At 35.6% G+C, this 19,645-nt stretch overlaps 1 protein-coding gene across 1 annotated transcript in view; it reads right to left on the reverse strand.

Annotated features, from left to right (window-relative positions):
• Positions 1 to 19,645, reverse strand: part of CDK14 (cyclin dependent kinase 14) — a 568,043-nt gene that overhangs the window by 272,869 nt on the left and 275,529 nt on the right. The window contains exon 8 of the mRNA XM_024765183.1: positions 7,534 to 7,657. Within this exon, the coding sequence (XP_024620951.1) occupies positions 7,534 to 7,657 (124 nt within the window). The remainder of the gene's footprint in view (positions 1 to 7,533; positions 7,658 to 19,645) is intronic.

Consider the following 19,645-nt stretch of genomic DNA (forward strand, 5'->3'; position numbering starts at 1 on the left):
TGACCTAAAGTGTGTCATACAGAGGGAAGGAAGTCAGAAAGAGAAAAACAAATACCGTATGCTAACATATATATGGAATCTAAAAAAAAAAAAGAAAAAGAATGGTTCTAAAGAACCTAGGGGCAGGACAGGAATAAAGATGCAGATGTAGAGAATGGACTTGAGGACACAGGGAGGGAGAAGGGTAAGCTGGGATGAAGTGAGAGAGTGGCATGGACTTATACATACTACAAATGTAAAATAGATAGCTAGTGGGAAGCAGCCGCATAGCACAGGGAGATCAGCTAGGTGCTTTGTGACCATCTAGAGGGGTGGGATCGGGAGGGTGGGAGGGAGATGCAAGACTGAGGAGATATGTGGATATATGGATATGTATAGCTGATTCACTGTGTTATAAAGCAGAAACTAACACACTGTTTTAAAGCAATTATACTCCAATAAAGATCTTTAAAAAAAAGAAAGTATACATGCACCACAATGTTCATTGTAGCACTATTTACTGTAGCTAAGATGTGGAAACAACCTAAATGTCCACTGACAGAGGAATGGATAAAGAAGATATGGCACATACATACAATGGAATATGACTCATCCATAAAAAGAACAGAATAATGCCATTTGCAACAACGTGGATGTAACTAGAGATTATTATACTAAGTGAAGTAAATCAGGAAGAGAAAGACAAATATCATATGATATCACTTACATGTGAAATCTAAAATATTACACAAATGAACTTATCTACAAAACAAAAACAGACTCACAGACATAGAGAACAGACTTTTGGTTGCCAAGGAGGAGGGGGTTGGGGGATAGATGGTTTGGGAGTTTGGGATTAGCAGATCCAAACTATTATATATAGAACGGATAAACAAGGTCCTACTGTAAAGCACAGGGAACTATATTCAATATCCTGTTTTAAACCATAATGGAGAAGAATATGAAAAAGAATGTATATATATGTATAACTGAATCACTTTGTGTACAGTAGAAATTAACACAACATTGTAAATCAACTATACTTCAATAAAATAAATTTTTAAAAAATAAAGTCCATTTAAATGGAGGAAAAACACAGGTATGTTAACATACCTGGGAAAAGTTACATTATGATAACACAAAACAGAAAGAACAATATAATGAAATGTCATCAACATCCCTTTTGAATCCAAGAAAACTTCTGAATGGATGAGCGGGGATATTAAACAAGATTTAAATAATGACGCTAAGTGATATTTCATGATCCTAGAGAAGACAATTTGAAGTATCAACACTCCTTTTCAAAAGGGTTACTACATCTTTAAAATAATGAGTCATGGAGATTAACTTTAATTCACATGTTAATCAAATTATTTCTAACATGGAATGTTGATAATGTATTTGATACATTTTAAGACATGTACATTTTGATTTGGAGTTTTAATGAAGCCCAGAAAAATTAGGTAGAAAAACAGCCCTTTCTTTGGTTCATATTGTAGCACAAATTATTATAAAAATATTCTTTGGTTTTCAGATCTTCATGAAAGCAACTGCCTAAACTTTGCATTAAAACTGCTTATGTTAAAATTCAAAGGACCTTTCTAAAAGTAGACTGATACCTCACGTTAGACAATAAAGATATTTTTGCTAATAGAAATTATATTCTAAACCAAATATACAGTAAAATTGAATCCTACCAGTCAAAGCATGGTTAGTTATATCTAACATTTAATATATAACTATGGCTTCAATGGTGAATTTTATAGGCTAACGATAAAAAGTAGTTAAAGGTTTGTAATTTGGGGACTAACAGGCTTTTATTCAGAGACTTTATATTTATCACACAGACAGACTCTACTCTGTATCTGAAAGCAGTTAATTTCTTTCTGTTTTCTACTATTCCCTACATGAATTCTGAGAGACACATTACAAACAAACCCTGCACTCACCATGGCCTCTGCAGTTACATCTCTGGTGTGTTCTGCAAATTAATCTAAAATGTGATTTACAATAATTCCTTTTTCAAATTAAGACAAGGAAAAGCCTGGAGGAGGAAACTACCAACATTAGGAAGGTAACATTTTAGACCTCTGGTGGGAAAGAGACCTGTGTAATTTTACTTGATTAAAACCACAGAGCTGTTTAACTTGGTTCCTACATTAGGAAAGCCAGTAAAATAAGCCAAGACCTTAAATGCTTATAATACAGAGTTTGCACTGTCTCTTTTTTTCAGGGGCAAATTTAACCCAGCTGTCTTTCCATGTAGCAAAGCCCTGACCCCTAAAAATAGCAGAAGAATGGCTGGAAAATGTGGGTGACACAATCATCAACATCTTGCAAGAACTGCAGAAAGCTGCAATTCTACAGACTCATCTATTTTGTTTTCATCTCATTTACATGGAAAAATACCTTTAAATTTTCATACTATCATGCTGCAAATGAACATTAACTTCTTGGTGAGCTTATTTATGCATTTACTTGTCACACTACGATAATTTTCTTTTAATGTGATCTCAACACATATCATAAAAGTGTGGCTCTCATCTACTTGAATTTCTAGAAGCCAGGAATAAAAATTTAGACCATAGGAAGGGATGGTATAGCCTTGATTATGGATTCAATTGATTGATTTTTATCCAACAGTGAATATCTGATCATTAGAAAATAAGTTAATAATTTCAGAAATGTACAACATAAAAAAACAACTCTGAGAAGAATCTTAGAAAGTATCTGTTCAATGCACTTATTTTTTAGTTGAGGAGTGTAAGCTCAGAGGGGATAAATGACTTCCTGAAAGTCATAAGCTAGTTATAGACAGAGCCAGGTCTCCTAATTCAAGGCTCAACACACTTTGATTTCAACAATAGTACAACCAGACAATCATTTAAGGTCTGCAGAGTAGGAACTTCAAATCTTATACATCTTTTCTACATGTTTACATTCACTCAGTGATATTTACTTCTGCAGCTTTAGGCTATAAATATAATACCAAGCAGATATGTAGAGCCAATGTATAATAGCCTCAAAGCAATCGTGAGGTTCCAACACCATCTGAAGTCATCTAATTCCATCTGCACTCTTGACTATGCCCAGCCAGGACAGCGCTGATGAAGAGAAAATTAATTTGTAAACTGTTGGTTTGCTAAAGCGAATCAAGCAGAAATTAGTAAATTCACTAGTAATTAGTAAATCAGTGGGTCTTAGTCTTTACACTAATACTGAATTTTGTTATGCATATTGTTTCTTCATTCAGCCAATGTTTACTGAGCATCTCCTATGATCTAAACATAGCACAGACAACAGTGAGCAAGACAGGACTTCCCTGGTGGCCCAGTGGCTGAGACTCTGCGCTCCCAATGCAGAGGGCCTGGGTCCATCCCTGGTCAGGGAAATAGATCCCCCATGCATACTGCAACTAAAGATCCCTCATGCTGCAATGAAGATCCCGCATGCCACAACTAAGACCCAGCACAGCCAAATAAATAAATAAATATAAGAGTGAGCAAGACAGGCCATGTCCCTGCCCTCATGGAAGTTACAATCAAGTAGCAGAACCAAAAAATTAACCAATAAGCAAATGACAAAATAATTTCAGCGTGCCATAAGTGCTACTGAAGAAGTTGAACTGGGTGATCATGGTGGTAAAATTCTATTTTTGGAAAGGTGGCCTTTTTGAACAAGTAACATATGATCTATGATATGTGTGATGAGAAAGAGGCAGCCACGTGAGAAGCAAGAAGAACAGTATTCCAGGCAAAGGGAAAGGCTAAGTAAGAGGCTCTGATGTGGGAATGCGTTTGGCGTTTGGTTGTAGTACAGTAGGCAAGGAGGAGCAAGGTAGTGAAAACATAGGCTGGGTAAGGGAGTGAAAACATAGGCTGGGTAAGGGATTTGAAATAGTTTTTCCCCAAAATAATGTAAACACGAACCCTTTTTTAGAAATGAGTCTAAACGCTACACAATTTTATTATCTTATTATACACAGGTGGCACAAACTTCTGCATTAGGAAAGCCATAGTGATTCTAAATCATGTGTAATTTACTTATTTTTAAATGCATATAGAAAACAAGTCTCAGGTAAGTGCTTAAATATGATTTTGTTTACAAGGAAAAAAAAATAGTACAGCATTTTGACCACCCGGAATTCAGAACTGCATTCCGTTTAAACATGAATGGGTCTATGGATACATTATCATCTGGTTTACCTTGTCCAGCAGGTAAAATCTCCAAAGGACTAAGGCTGAAATCACTCATTACTACTGAATTAGTCAAATGACAAAATGTTCTTTAAATTATGTGATGCATTTTTTTGGTATTAGTGCAATCTATTTTCGTAGCACGAGTGTCATGTTTGTCATATGTATAAAATACATAAAATGGTTAATAATTTCCTATAATTATTAATATATAAATATAAATATATACAATGAACAATAATTTCTTCGAAGATTAGGCAGGTCTGTAAGGTAAAATATCTATGTATATAAATATAAAGATCCTGGGCCACCTGAAATTGAAGGATGTGGATCAAGCATCTGAATTCCAGTTTTGTGAGCAGCTACCATCATATAATCAAGCCCGTGAGAATTTCTAACCCTCTCTGAATCTCATGTCTCTCTCAAAAGTATAGGTTACTATACATTACTACATTTAAGAGACAATGAAACAAGAATTTCTAAGCGTCTGGCACACAGAATAAACTCAATAAATTTTAGTGCTTCTCCCTCCCCCCATATATTTCCTCTAATAAAAACAGTAGCATTTATGATAAAGGAATTATACTCATACAGATTTCATTTGTACCTCTGAATCAAAATTTCATGATATTTTTCACATAAGAGATATAGGTAGGACAAAGGAACTGCTGCTAAAGCTCTTTACACATCAAACTCTGAATTAAGACCTAGTGTTTCTAATTGTTCTGCTGCCTGGAACCGTCCCATTTTGACTGTCTAGCTCCTCCATCTCAGACTGTGTTTCCTTCATCTCAGACACAAACACGTGCCCGACCGCAGTAAATCACAGTTAATCGCATGTCTTAAATTAAAAGACAAAAATGATGCACAATTGGGAGAAATTGTCAGTTGGTGAATGAGTCTCCCTCATTACACTTCGTGCACAGGATGCATGCCAAGTCTGTGTTCCAGGCAAGAAGATTCAGTCTATGACACTGAGGTACAACCTTTGTGCAGAGCAGTCTGGTTCAAAGAATCAAATGCTTTAAAACACGCAACGCTGTAATTGCAGCATATATGGAACATTCAATACAGGACTGTGCATAATCATGAACAATTAGAAGGAACCAAAATATTCACTGATGAGGGACTCAATAAAAAGACTAGGTCTTGGCTATTAAAGGAAAAATCTATGCTGTTACAAATGATTTTTTCATGTTGAGTAACAGGAGAAAATGTCCATGAAATATTCTTGTGTGAAAACTGCTTACAAAACAATGTTTCTTTTTTTTTTTTCAGGATTATATAATTGATGGGAGAAGCAAGAAAAGAGAGAGAGAAGGAGGAGAAAGACACTGGGAAAATATACAACAAAAATGTTAACATTTGTTATCTCTGAATTGGTTATACTTTCTAAATTTTCTAATTTTCTAAAAAAATCTTTCTAAGTTGGTTAAAATTACACTTGAATTTATCTCTGAATCTACTGCAAAATGTCAGTTTTTTTTTTTTTTTTTTTTGGTACGCGGGCCTCTCACTGTTGTGGCCTCTCCCGTTGTGGAGCACAGGCTCTGGACGCACAGGCTCAGCGGCCGTGGCTCACAGGCCTAGCCTTTCCACGGCATGTGGGATCTTCCCAGACCAGGGCACGAACCCGTGTCCCCTGCATAGGCAGGCAGACTCTCAACCACTGCGCCACCAGGGAAGCCCCAAAATGTCAGTTTTAAAGATCCATAAGAATCTTTTAAGGTGAACTTACCTATTATAATAAAAACGTCATCGTAAAATTAAAAAATAATCCCTCAGTAAGCACTTAGATACAATTCTATTATTTCCTTGGTTATACAGACAAAATAAACTTTGTAAAAATGTATTCTATAAATATACAAGAAAACCATGTTCAGCAAAATTAAACGTTCAATACAATCATTTATTCCAACATATACCTTATATTAACATACTAGAAAAAAATCATTATAAATTCTTACTAATTTAATAGTAATACCCACAAACTATAAAATATGTTCACAGCAAACCCAACAGCCTTGAATTTGAGGAACTGAAAATCTTCTCTCCTCCACCCACCTACTCTCCCATTATTTTCTACACTGTAATAGAAAGACTTTACATCTAGCCACCTAGTATTATTCTGATGCTAAAACCTGACAGCAAACAACATATACACACACACAAATAAGATGAGAACAAATAAAGTTTTGCAGTATATCACCAATCATGCTAACTTTTGTTTCATTTCAATTTTAGAAGAAAAGAATATAAAAAATCCAAGAGTAGAGTCATTCCAAAGGTACTGAACAGTCTACTAACCTTGAAATAAGAAATAAACATTTCCTGCTCTCGTTTATTTCTCGGGGGGTGGGGTGGGAAAAGATAATCATATTTCGGTAAAAGCCCATATCTCAACCTCAGGCGTCTTTGTGTCCCAAGGGTAATATTTCCATTCCATTCTTAATGGAACAAATTTCTAATCAGAATATGTATTCAAAAATAATTGAGGCAATGCAATGTCAACACATCATGCTGCCATCAGCATTCCTGGTGCTGGGAATTGACCTGGCACACTCTGGTGTGACAGGGAGTCAGGGCAGTGCAGACACATCAGACATGATGATGAAGTGAGGGGAGCCAGCAAGGACAACACAACAGTTCTGCTCCTCTTTGGGTGCTTAAGCCAGTGTTGGATGAAAGCTTCTAAGCTGTAAGAGGCCAACCTTAAAACCTTTAAGGAAGGGATGACTTTTAATGGATCCAGGCCAGGACCTCAACTTTTAAATCAGCAACAGTGTCTACTTTTATAAAGTTACTGAGAATTTTTCAAACAACAGTCACTTTCAGAAAGGTTAACACTGCCCCTAGATTTTTAAATTATTAAAATCTCAGGACAACATACACTACTGAATATATTTTGTGATGCTCTGAAACAGTCCCAAGGTTTAAATCCAGGTTTCTTCAAGTTTGACAATATATTGGTAGTTGTTGAAGCCGGGTGATGGGTAATGGGGCTCCTTATCGTATCCTTCTACTTTTGACTGTGCTTGACATTTTCATAATAGAAAATGGAAAAAATAGATTTCTTTCAATGTATTTTATATTCAAAATTTTACTGACTTTTCCTTTGGAAAAATATGAGATCTGATTTGTGCTTATGATTATTTAATGCTTTAACAAGCAATGTGGATTTTTAAAAAATCTACCAAGCATGATGTTGATCATAAAAAAATTTTTTTTTTCACTCCTGAAAAAATGTTACCAGGATCTGGAATGATAGAAGAAGTGCACCTAAACAAATGCAGTGCCACCATCTGCCTGGCATTCTCACAGTGTGACAAAATAGACTGGTAATTAACTGCTTTCCTACCGAAATCTGCCAGCTTTAACTCCCCCGTGTCACTGATCAGAAGGTTCTGTGGTTTCAGGTCTCTGTGCAAAATATAACGCTGGTGGATGTAAGACAGCCCTCGCAGCAACTGAAATAAAAACAACTGAAAAAATAGGGAGACAAAAGTTAAAATCTGAACACAGACAAATGCCAGTTTCTACATACAGTCTGCCAAGTACTTGTGTTTAGTGAAAATGGGTAACCATCACTAAATTTCCTACCAAACTATTTAACCAGAATTTGCATAAGGGTATGGAAATTCCTAATTCATTAAGAAGTAAATCTGAAAATTTCTAACAACCTATTATGTCAACCCAGAGTGATACCTCCTCAGCCAGAAAGATCTATAATCCAATCGGTGTTCTATAAATTAAGTACAATGTAAAGAATCATTTTTTAAATAATATTTTATTTCTTCAGGTCTAAATTGATGCTTGAGACAGAGAAAAAAAATCTATCCAGAATATTATAAAAAGAAGCAGAATTTTTTACTAAGTTTATGTAAATGTGCATGTATTCAATTCCATAGAAATGACATAAACATGGTACCGAAGGATTCACCCATTAACATGCTTTAAGGAATGAAAGATAAGATGATTTCAAGTAATTAAAACAAAAACAGTCACATGGTCCAATTATTACTGGATTGTAATTATATTGCTTTTGCATATATGGCCATAGAGATTAGGCTGTTGCCTAAAGACAGACAGGTACCTTCACTAATTACAGAACAGACCCATCCTAAAGGGAAAGGAAACAGAAAACAGAGAAATCAAGAATTCAAGAGCAATGGTTTTATAAGAAATAATTTTAAGAAGTGACTGATGGCCTTCCCTGTTTAGTTTCATATTGGATCCTATCAAATGTTCCCAATTTTGATAACAAAAAATGTGAGTCACTAGGCTTTCCAATATTTATAAAAATGTTTATAAAAAAGAGACTATCTGTAAACAATTTACTTGCCAAAATAATCCTAATTGACATAGTTTTTAAAAATCAATCTCCTAAAACAAAAATAAAAACAAAAGGTTTTAGGTGCCATCAATACCGGAGTCTATGTAATCAGCTGGTAACAAAATGCAGTTTCAGGGAAATTTTAAATGAATCAGATGCCAAGTGTGGGCAGTATAAGGATTCCAGGATCTTCAAACGGAAAAGACTGGCAACTCCTTGAGGGCCCTGGAAGCTAGCATTTCTGGAATATTTTCCAACTAACTAGGGGCTCTGAAAGCCAAGTAAATTTTTTAGAGAGTGGATACCTTGAAATAACAGTAGATGAATTCATTTCAAAATCTCTGTATGTGATAATATGCTGTGGAGCAGTGAAGGCCTCGGATCATTATTTCCAGAATCTAAGTACCAGAAACTAAAAACCTGTTCTGTGTTAGCCTGGATTAAATTACTGGCTCAAGAACCTCGGGAAGCAAATGTCTCCTGGACTCCTCTTTTCAATCCTTTCTGTGTAGCAGATGGAAAGACTTAACGCCATCACCAGCAGCTTCCAGCCTCGTTCCTCCCTTCTAATACCCCCTGCATCCTGAAGCCGAAAGCTTACAATTTCTAAGAAAATCCATATCCCTTCAGTTTAGAAGGGAGAAAGGATGAGCAAATAAAGCCGCTTTGTGTTTTCAAAATCTTTTCATCAATCAATCAATCACAAAGGCAGACCACGTAACAAACTTAATTTCAAAAATAAACTGATTTTGAAAAGAAAGTTTGCATTCTGCAAGGTGCTAGCAGAGACTTACCAGACTGCGATTATCTATTTCACCACAGCAACACATCTTAGTTGAACAAGCAATGACACGAAGTGCCAGCTGCCGTTCTATGCATCACAGAATACGAACTCATTTGATCTCTGTAATAATTTTAGTGGTGAAGGTACCACTATTAAATCTGTATTAGTGATGAGGAAACTGGGATCAGTTTAAGTGGCAGAGCCAGGACTCAAACCCAACAAGTTTGACTCCAAACTCCATGCCCTTAACCACTCCACTATAGGAATCTTGGCCAGAACACAAGTAGGGAGTGTTGATATAGAAGCTGCTTCCAACTAACAGGATAAAGTCTGGGCATCTAACAGCATGGCCTTCGAGGCTGCTGAGCTGAGCCCTGATTCCAGCTGGGTGCCCAGGCATCACCACTCTACATTCCCTGACTCCAAGCAGTCTCACGTACGCCCATACGCAGAGCATATTGCTCTTCAGCCCTTTACCTTTGTTCTTACCTATTCTCCCACAGAAAAGCGCTGTCTCACCTTTGCCTGCTAACCTCCATGTGTTTCTTAGATCTCTCCTCAAAAACCACTCCTCCCTGGAGGCTTTCCTGACCCTAGGCCTTCCCTCTCCCTACAGGTCTGTGTGAGGGGTTCCTCCTCTGTGCTCCTGGGGCAGCCGCTACATCTGTCTATTGCAGTTATGGTATTACCCTATCTCCCTCAGACTGTGTGCCTTAACTACCTTCCTAACCTGGGTCCACAGCTGGATGAAGTAGCTACAGAAATAACAGATGCCTGGAATGGGAGTCTCTAGAAGCTAAGGGTAGAAGTGGGTAGATCAAGCAGTCCCAAAGGGCTCTTCTTTTAATACCTCTACCAATTAGTGAAAATATATAATCCTCATGCTAATCCAGAAGCTATTCAAATAGGGTAGCGTATTAAAGAGGATTAAGAAAATCAGTGATAGGAAGGATGCAACCACACATCCAACTACAGTTGTATACATGACAAACTAAGCCCCAAACAAGACAAGTAGAACCCCAAACATTAAGTTGGAGCCCCAAACAAATTTTTAAATCTTTGATCAATGCACAAAGTCAGAACAAATCCCCATAGAATAAATTCATTCAGGATTTACTAAGTGCCAACCATGTGCCAGGTGCTGTCATGTAAGAGGGATGCAAAGATGAACAGGATATAAGATGTAGTCCCTGGACTCGAGGAACTCACAGCCCACTGGGTATGACAGACACATAAACAGATAACTACCACCTAAAGAGGTCTGCACTGTGACAGCAACGAGAACTGAGTGTACTGAAGGCACAGAGGAGGGAGGAAACTTGTCACTCTGAAAACAGAATTCATTACACATAAAATTTTAATAGGAAAACAAGCATTCACTAGATTCACAAGATGAAGTGATGTATTATATGACAAACCTCTTGCTGTTCTGAGTGAAAAAATTGAGGAGACCAAGCAAGCAGATCACTAAGAAGACAAATTAAGAAGAAAATTTTAAATAAATGAAAAGAAGACAATATATGAAACAGTAAAATTATCAATGCACCATCATAATAGTAATGGTGGCAAGGGGATAACAGTATACTTCACTGAAACCATTAGTAAACTTGGTGTTTTAGAAATAACATTTTAATGTGTTTAACAGAAAATATACTGCTAGCTAGGGGTGGGAAGGCCACAAGGAATTAGCACTGAGTTTAACAGAATGTCCCATGGAATATTCTTTGGGAGTGTTTTGAGAAAGGCAAGTCTCGGGCATTTCTTCTTTTGGCAAACAGGCAAGTATCTAACTTGCCCATGTAAATTTTTCAGAAAGCCACTTCACTTGGTTGTTGTATAAATCACCACATAACAAGCTATGTTTGATCTCTGTGAAAACCAGAGGATACTATGAAAACAAGAAGGACCACCAAAGAGGGGGCCACATGCAGAGAAAGAGTAAAAATCAGCTTTGCTACTTGCTAATAAAACTTGGTGAACATCAATGCAATCTCAGGTACTGAAAAAAAAAGGAAGGGAGAGTAATACTAATTGAAGGCTTACACTCATTTAAAGGCTGTTTTAAGTAATTTTACATATATTTTATAATCCTGTATTTTTCCTTTTCTTTTAAACAAATGAGAAAACGAAAGTTCTAAAAGCATGAGAAACTTAAAGTCATCCAACCATCACACAGCACTTGTGAACTTTCCACTACACTTCATTATCTTAAATGAGGTTGATGCTTACTAAACGCATGGATGAATACAGTTATACACCCAATATAATCAAAGTGCTCTGATTAAGTGAACCCAAGTTTGTAAGCCTCAATTAGCATATTATGTAATGAGCATATGATTCCTGAATGTCTATTTTTGCTACTTAAAATCCTCTTAAAAATAAATAACATGGCAGAAGACAGCTTTATGTCCTGAAGCTGATAAACTAACATATTTTCATTTCTATCTTCTTATTTTTCTACTGTAAGCCATAAGGTCTTCCTAAGAATACCTTGTCCCCTCAGGATATTCTATTCCACTTTATAAAAGGAGATATCTTCAAATCCTACAGTATGATCCTGAAGAGTTATACTCTAGTTCGAATATGTTCACTTTTTGCAATAAGAATCCCCATGGGAAAATGACTTAAATAGCAACGATACGATGAACAGGGACACTTTTACCAGCAGCAGATCTATCTATAGCCACGTTGTCTTGCCATCTCCCGCAGAAAGCAGCTCATATTCTCAGGGCCATGGCATATACTTCTTGGGAATATCCTTTAATACTCCTTCTATTCCCTTCTGAAACTCTTTAGACTTTAAGTAGGTAAAGAATATGAAGATAAGGCTTTTTATCAAAACATTTAGAGCAAGTTGGTAAAAAGCACACACACACATCATTGGACTTAATATACTTGTTACTCAAAAGAATTATTGCCACTTGCAGTGAGCAACAAATTTTATACTCCTCCACCCCCGTCAAAGTCTAAAGATGTATGATCAGATGCTCTTTGTCTCAATGCTTACAGTCATGAGATTCCATGAATGGTCTGAAATCCAGGCATTATTTAATAAATGTGGTTCCATCTAATATGAGACTAAGCACAGTGAACATCTTGCAGATTTTCCAGGCTTGGGTCAACTATCTTCAAGGGATGTCCACGGTCTCTTAGGGCTTATCAGAGTGATTAGCAATGCACCCTATGCCTTATGGCACAGCAGCAATTCTTACAAAGAGAGTTAGTTAAGTTACTTTTCTGTCACCTGGGGACCAAGTTTAAATCTTTGTATCTTAGGTTTTTCATCTTAAAAATGAGATTGTCTCAGATGCCCTTAATATTCATTCATGCTGTAAAACTGTATCCTTTCATTTTATGAATAACAGAAATAGAAGGGACTCTACAAATTGAGCAGCTGTAATAACTGCCATTTACTAAATACTTACTAGTAAATTAATCCTTCCAACACTTCTGCTAGGTAGATACTATTATCTTTATTTCACAGATAGAGAAATAAAGGCTCAGAGAAACTAAATGAATTGGGAAAAGGGACCCACAGCAAGTGTAGTAGAGGTAGTAGAGATAGTTCCCATTTTTGTCTTGCTCTGACACCCACAATTTAAAATACTGCTACCCAAAAACCATCTATACTATTTGATTAAAGTAGTTACACATTGTGTGAATCCAAGGCTAGAAAATGTGACATTGGCAAATAAACCAAAGTTGTACATCGCTAATACATGCTTCAAGTAATATGCTCCATGTTTAGCACCATACCATTTAAAACTCCACAGGATGCACAAACATTAAATTACTCATGCATCAAACTTTCTAGAAATGAAAAATAATTAGAAAATTTGAATCCTCAAAATATCTAGTGAATGTAAAAATATATTAAAATATGCATCAGATAATGATTTTACTGCAATACTAGGTCTTCTTCAACTTTCAAAAGAATGATTCATTCCATTTAGTTGAGTTTCAAATTTGCAAATACCTAATGCAAATATCAAATCATAATTTGTAATACAATGTACATAATACATTGCCAAATAGTTTATATTTTATAAAACATCATTGCAATTTTATGTGTTGAATTTTTTAAAAAGAATACTAAGAAGGTTATATGGAGCTATAAGGGAGACAGAAATAAAAGCCCAGGTAGTAAAACATTATGGTATAATTTATTTGTCACTTTGGACACACTTGACAGTATTAAGTGTGCTACTGGGATAGTGTAAGACACAAACATTCATGCCAGGGCATCGGGTCGTAGATGTGTCCTTTTTTGCCCTGTACTACAGACAGATATGGGTCTTAGAAAATCTGAGTAGTAAGGACAGTTTGTCTTGCCACGTTTTGCCCTTTTTGAGTTCTTTCATTTAACTTTCTGCTTCTTCATTCCACTCCCTCATAAGTCTTAGATACGGAACATGTTCCATTATTTCTAAATAATGTAACAAAAATGTAATTTTCAATCTCTGTGTTATTTATACATTAATATTCTATTCTTAAAGATGATAACTTTCTGGAAGGGAATAACTCAAAGAATAAGAGTTTCAAATACTTGGGCAAACTCTTGGGAAAAAGCTCTTGCACGCTTTCTGTGATCCTTAAGTTGGCCTCCCATTCCGCCCTCTCCTCCTGCCTCAATACAATGGTGGATATCAACAAGGTGTTGCTCTAGGCACCGAGATGCCCACAGTGAGCAAGTTGACTGGAGCCATGGGAACCAGAACCGGGATACTTACAAGGAGTCAAATGGGGATTGTAAAACAGATCTGTGTTTTGCCATGTTCCTTGAAAGAAGCACATTAGCTTCTTTAGTATGTTAATATATTATCATAATATGTAATATTATATAATAATATACAATATATTATAATACTTAGTATACTAATACTAAGTAGATTTCCAAATTATTAGAGTTTGTATGTATGATGAAGAAAATGGGGAGGGCTGAGGATGAGAAACTTCCATTTAATAAACTTGGTCAGCAGCCTAAAATTAGTATTAGAAATATTCCTTAGCTGAGTAGAAAGAAGATGATCAAATTTAAGCTACTGGCTTTAATAGTTGCCCAACATAATTTTCCAAGAGAAAAACTGAAACACTTATTCCAAGGAATTCTAATAATATAATAATATTAAGTATACAACTGACCTTACTGATAGGCACTTTTTAGAACCAAAAAGAAATAGCATGAAATACAAATTTTGCTCAACTTCATTTGTGAATGTATGCAACACTCCCCCAACTACAGGCCATTCTTTTTACACACAATGAAAAGGAATAAATAGAATTTAAAATGGTTTTATTGCCTAAAGCAACACCTTAAACACTATCAACATGAACTGTCTTAATATCAGTTGATAAGGCCAATGCAACTTTTTCTTTTAAATTGAGAGAGACAGATGCAGACTGAAAAACTGACAAAGGTGATGAATCTTGAGTGTAAGAGTCTTAGAGAAAGATCACTTCTGCAAGCTATACAATAGAGAAAAATATGTTTCATATGGAATGCAGTAAAGACTCTGAGTTTGATAGGTATGATCAATAAACCTCTCTCTCTCTCTCTGCATCTTCTTAGAGAGATCTCAAGTAACAGGGATTTATATATTAATGAGAAAATATCTATGAAATGTACTGGCTACTCACATGAAGGCTGAACTTGTCTAGGACTTTCAGAAAAATCCCTGGAAGTGTGTACATACTCTGTTACTCAGCTAATTTCCCCCCTGGGTCCTCATGTTTGTCTTGGAAAACATGCAAACAAAGGGGTCGAGTGCAAGATCCATCTTAAACGGGAGAGAGGCAAGGTGAATGGCTTGAAGCTTGAAACCCAGGAGGGTATCTGTCCTATTTCCACTGGATACCACCGCCCCTGCCCCACCAAGCTGGGTAATTCCATCTAACAAATAAAATACCACAGGGCATACTTCTAACGACTATCTGTATTTCATCAATCTTTGGGGTGATTTCTTTTCAATCTGGGTTTTAAAGCACCGCTAGGAAAGAGTGGGCTGTTCAGTTAGCTGCCTTGATTCCTTTGTCTGATTCAAATCATTAACAAGCACATCAGCAGATGATGCCAAGCATACAAAAGACATGTTCTAAACAACGGAACGCACGCCCCACATCTTAACCAGAAATTCACTACTCAGACCCTCTCTGAACATCCAACACAATATGAATTGACACATGAATTTCACTTTCTTTTACTGTTAATCCTTCGCTGTCTAGATATGGAAAATCATTTTGTTATAACAAAAATAGGATGAAAAGGCTCAAAAGAAAACTGAGACTAGGTGTCAAATTTTTAAAACACTCCTGAATGGCTCCATGAAATAACCGTATTTCCCAAAATACAGAATAATGAAAGGCTCTATAATATTCGCTGTAATGCATAGTAGGAAATCATTACCAGCTAAATGAGAGTTCTAACGCAAAATATGGAGAAAATCAGGTGTTACTGGATTTTCTATCTCAACATTAGAAAGTCTCATTCAGGAATCAATTCTCAGTGCCATCTGTATGAGACAGTCTTAATTTGGCATAACATTATTCTGACTGTTATACACCTGCTTGCTCTTGGAAAAATAGCGATTTTTCAACCTTAATAATCCTCATATCTTTTTAATTAATATAGATATTGAGATAAAAAATAAAACTCAGCTTTATGTCCAAAGAATTTCAGATACTTCAGAGAACAAGGCAGATAATTCAGAATTACTTTACTTTGGATTACAGTTCTTTAAAAAAAAAAGACAAATGTTTTTACAAAAAAATCTTCTAGAAAAGTCATTAAGGTGACACAGCAATGAAGGTAATTACATAAAAACACAGGAAGACCCAATGTCATCATGGTAATAAGATTCAAGCACCTATATTTCTGGATATGAGCTGGAGACAGTATCAATTAATCTTTCTTTTCTTTAATGAACCTTAATTTTCAGTCTCTCATGCTTATCACTTTTTAAAGAACACATGAAAAGCTGAATGAAAGAGGGAATTTAGACTGTTATGGTCATTTTTTAAAAAACTGATCAATCTGTAAGTCACTGAGAATTATAAAATGAAGAACTCCAATACAAGTCTGCCTTCAACTCAGCTATGACAGTCAAAACCCAAGAAAATTCATAGTGAATGGTTTGTAAAGGGGGCAAAAATGAACTACCTTCTGCCCAAAATTCTAACCAGTTTCCTACATACCAATTATCATGTTCTAACAATTGATTGTTATACCTTTAATCATCATAAATATTTACAACAAGGCCAATGTCCTCAGGCTTTCGATTCAGGCTTTAAATTGTCCTTTAAGTAATTAACTGCTAAAATTACCCATTTGTCTAAAACTGATATAATACAGACCATTAGTTAATAGTGAATATTTATTTCAGAAGGCCATACTGAGAACAGACACATTTTGTAGGCAATTAAAGTAGCAAAGTGATTACAGCAATTTAGTTAACATTGACAATTTTTCTTATGAGTTTATTCCAGTGCTTACAAGGAATATACAGCACGAAAGATAAAACTTTAACAGATGTTTTGCTGGGATTTAATTCAAAATTACCATAGACTGGCCTATGCTTTACTATGAAATCATGAGTTATGTACTCTTTCAATTGTTCTTTTCTTCCCCCTCATTCTTCAGTGATGCATCACCTTTGTAACACTTGCAAGTCTACCTGATTCACAGTAAAGAACAATCGCCTCAATTCTCAGATGCGTGGCAACCCACCTTTTCACAATAAACAAGTATATATGAAACCTAAACAGATATGTACATTTTTATAATCCAAGATGAATGTTTAAAATATTTCCATATACTGTCATGCTGCATAGTGATGAAACCAAAAGTCAAAACTGTCAAATTTAGAAGCAAAAGGACTTGATTGCTATGTTTTCCTTCTGTTCACCATAATAAATATTCAGTATTTATTACATTCCTATCCTTTAATGATCTATGAACTATTTAACCAAATGCAGAGCTTCAGAGTTACTACAAGAACATGCTCTTTTAAAGATAATTGCTTATCTCACCTGGTTTTCACATCTTACATTTATAGAGAACCATTACAAGGTCTTATTTTAGCTCAACTGTTGTTTTTTTTTTTTAATCAGCATCTAGCACAGCATTATGAACAGTTAACTTAGTAAATATTATTCTTATGTTCTTCATTTTGCATTCATTGATTTAAGTGACAAGAAGTATCACCACATGAAAAATAATGTTAATCCATCACACAGAAATACCCATGAGACATCTGTCACTGTGTCATAGTCAGACTTCTTTGAGAATAATTTCACCTGCAGTGCAGATCCTAAATGTAACCCTGGAGGAGTGCACTGTCTCTAAGCAGACAAAACTGTGAAGAAAAGCCAGTGCATGATTAGCTGAGTGGCCTCCCATGGAAACCAACATGGTAATGAGGGCTGTTTACTTTCATGCACTACAATTCAGATGCCAAAACACAGGCATTAACAAGATGCATTCTATTTTTTAACTTCCCATACCCTCAGAGAAGGTATAACTATTATCTTCAACATGAAAATGATGAAAAACCTATGTGAATGAGTACATATAAAGTCAGGTAAACAGGCTAATTACTGTAATTTAATATATGAATCATGCAATGTAAGGAAAAGAACATTGGACAAAGAATCAAAATGCTCTTTGACAAGTTCTTAATCTCAATGATTCTGGTCTTTATATAAAATGTGGCAGCTGAAATGGATGACTGCTTTAGGATGCTAATCCTGGAATGAGCCTGGCTATAGCAAAATCACTTAAAGAAGTGTTTTTCTAACTACATCAACATGTAATATTGATTACATATTACATATTGATCGCAATATTGTACTTATTATAATCATGTAAATGTTATTTACAGCTGAGCCATTAAGTTTTATATGACTACTTTCTTCCCCTGCACAATATTTATAATATTACATATTGATCGCAATATTGTACTGTATTATAATCATGTAAATGTTATTTACAGCTGAGCCATTAAGTTTTATATGACTACTTTCTTCCCCTGCACAATAATTGTTTTTCTGGTGTTAGTAACTATCTAGTTCTTTTGTTGGTTGGTTTGCTTGCCTTTGTTGAATTTTCTTTGTGGTTATCACTAATTCAACACCAAATTCTTCTTCCATCTTATAAATCTGCTCAAACACATTTGGTATTCTATCTAACCCTTTCATCTTCTTAGAAATCTCTCCTGGAGACTTCTGACCTGCACCAATCAGACTGACTGGTTACCCTTTCAGCTCGATGCACAGTTGTTACCCTGGGATTCTTTTCATCATTGTCTTGAGGATATCCATCTCTCTTTTGTGGTAGCCTCTACTACCTGGTTTCCTTTCCTTTTCTGCTTTGGTTTATTCCCTGAGTTATAGTGCAGTACATCTTCAAGTAGCTTCCTGAGAAAGGATGCAAGGTATGCAAACTTTTCGACTCCTTGAACACCTGAAAATAATTATCCTACTCTCACACTTCATTGATAGTTTGTATAGAATTGTAGATTGGAAACAATTTTACATTGGAATTTTCAAGTTGTTGTCCCACTTCCATCTCCATTCCAGCGCTGCTGTTGAAGTTTAACATCACCGTAATTCTTGATCTTTAGTAGTAAACCTGTTCCCTTTCGGTAGGATCTTTCTTTGAAATCAGTGTTCTGAAAATTTGCCACAATAAATGTTATCATTCATCTATTATCATTAAATGTTCTGGGCATTTAATGGACCCTCTTAATCTTGAAGTTCACATCCTTCACATCTGGAAAAAGTATAGTTTAATGTTTATTGCTTTAATGACTCCCTCCTATTTTCTCCAGTCATTCAGATGGTTGATCCCCTGGACTGGACTCCAAATTTTCTGATACCTTCTTTCTCATGTTTCAGATTTGTATTTTATGCTCTATTTTCTGGTCAACTTCTCCAACTTTTTCTTCCATCCATTTTTACTGTTGTTTTTAATTTCTGTCATCATATTTTGAATTTCCAAAGCTACTTCATGTCCACTAATTTCTCCTTTTTAAAAATAACATAGCCCTGTGTTTTATAGATGTAGTATTTTCTTTTACCTCTTGGAGAATATTATTGATAATTTTTTTGAAGTTTTCTTTCTTTCTTTCTCTGTGTAATCAATGCAAGCAACTTTGCTTCCTCTGAGTTACTTATTTGTCAATTGGGGTCTTCATTGTAGAATCACCTAGATTCTTTAGGTCTGTTCTCTTGGACTGATCAGATTCTCCAGAAAGATGCTTACAACTTTCTACCTTGAGGCGTGGGTCTGATACCTGTTTTCTGAAGCACCACAGTCCAGGCCCTGTCTCTCATATATATATATATTAAAGTTTTACA

The sequence above is a fragment of the Neophocaena asiaeorientalis genome, unplaced genomic scaffold, assembly GCF_003031525.2.
Source record: "Neophocaena asiaeorientalis asiaeorientalis breed wild unplaced genomic scaffold, Neophocaena_asiaeorientalis_V1.1 scaffold63, whole genome shotgun sequence".
In the NCBI taxonomy this organism is placed as follows: domain Eukaryota; kingdom Metazoa; phylum Chordata; class Mammalia; order Artiodactyla; family Phocoenidae; genus Neophocaena; species Neophocaena asiaeorientalis.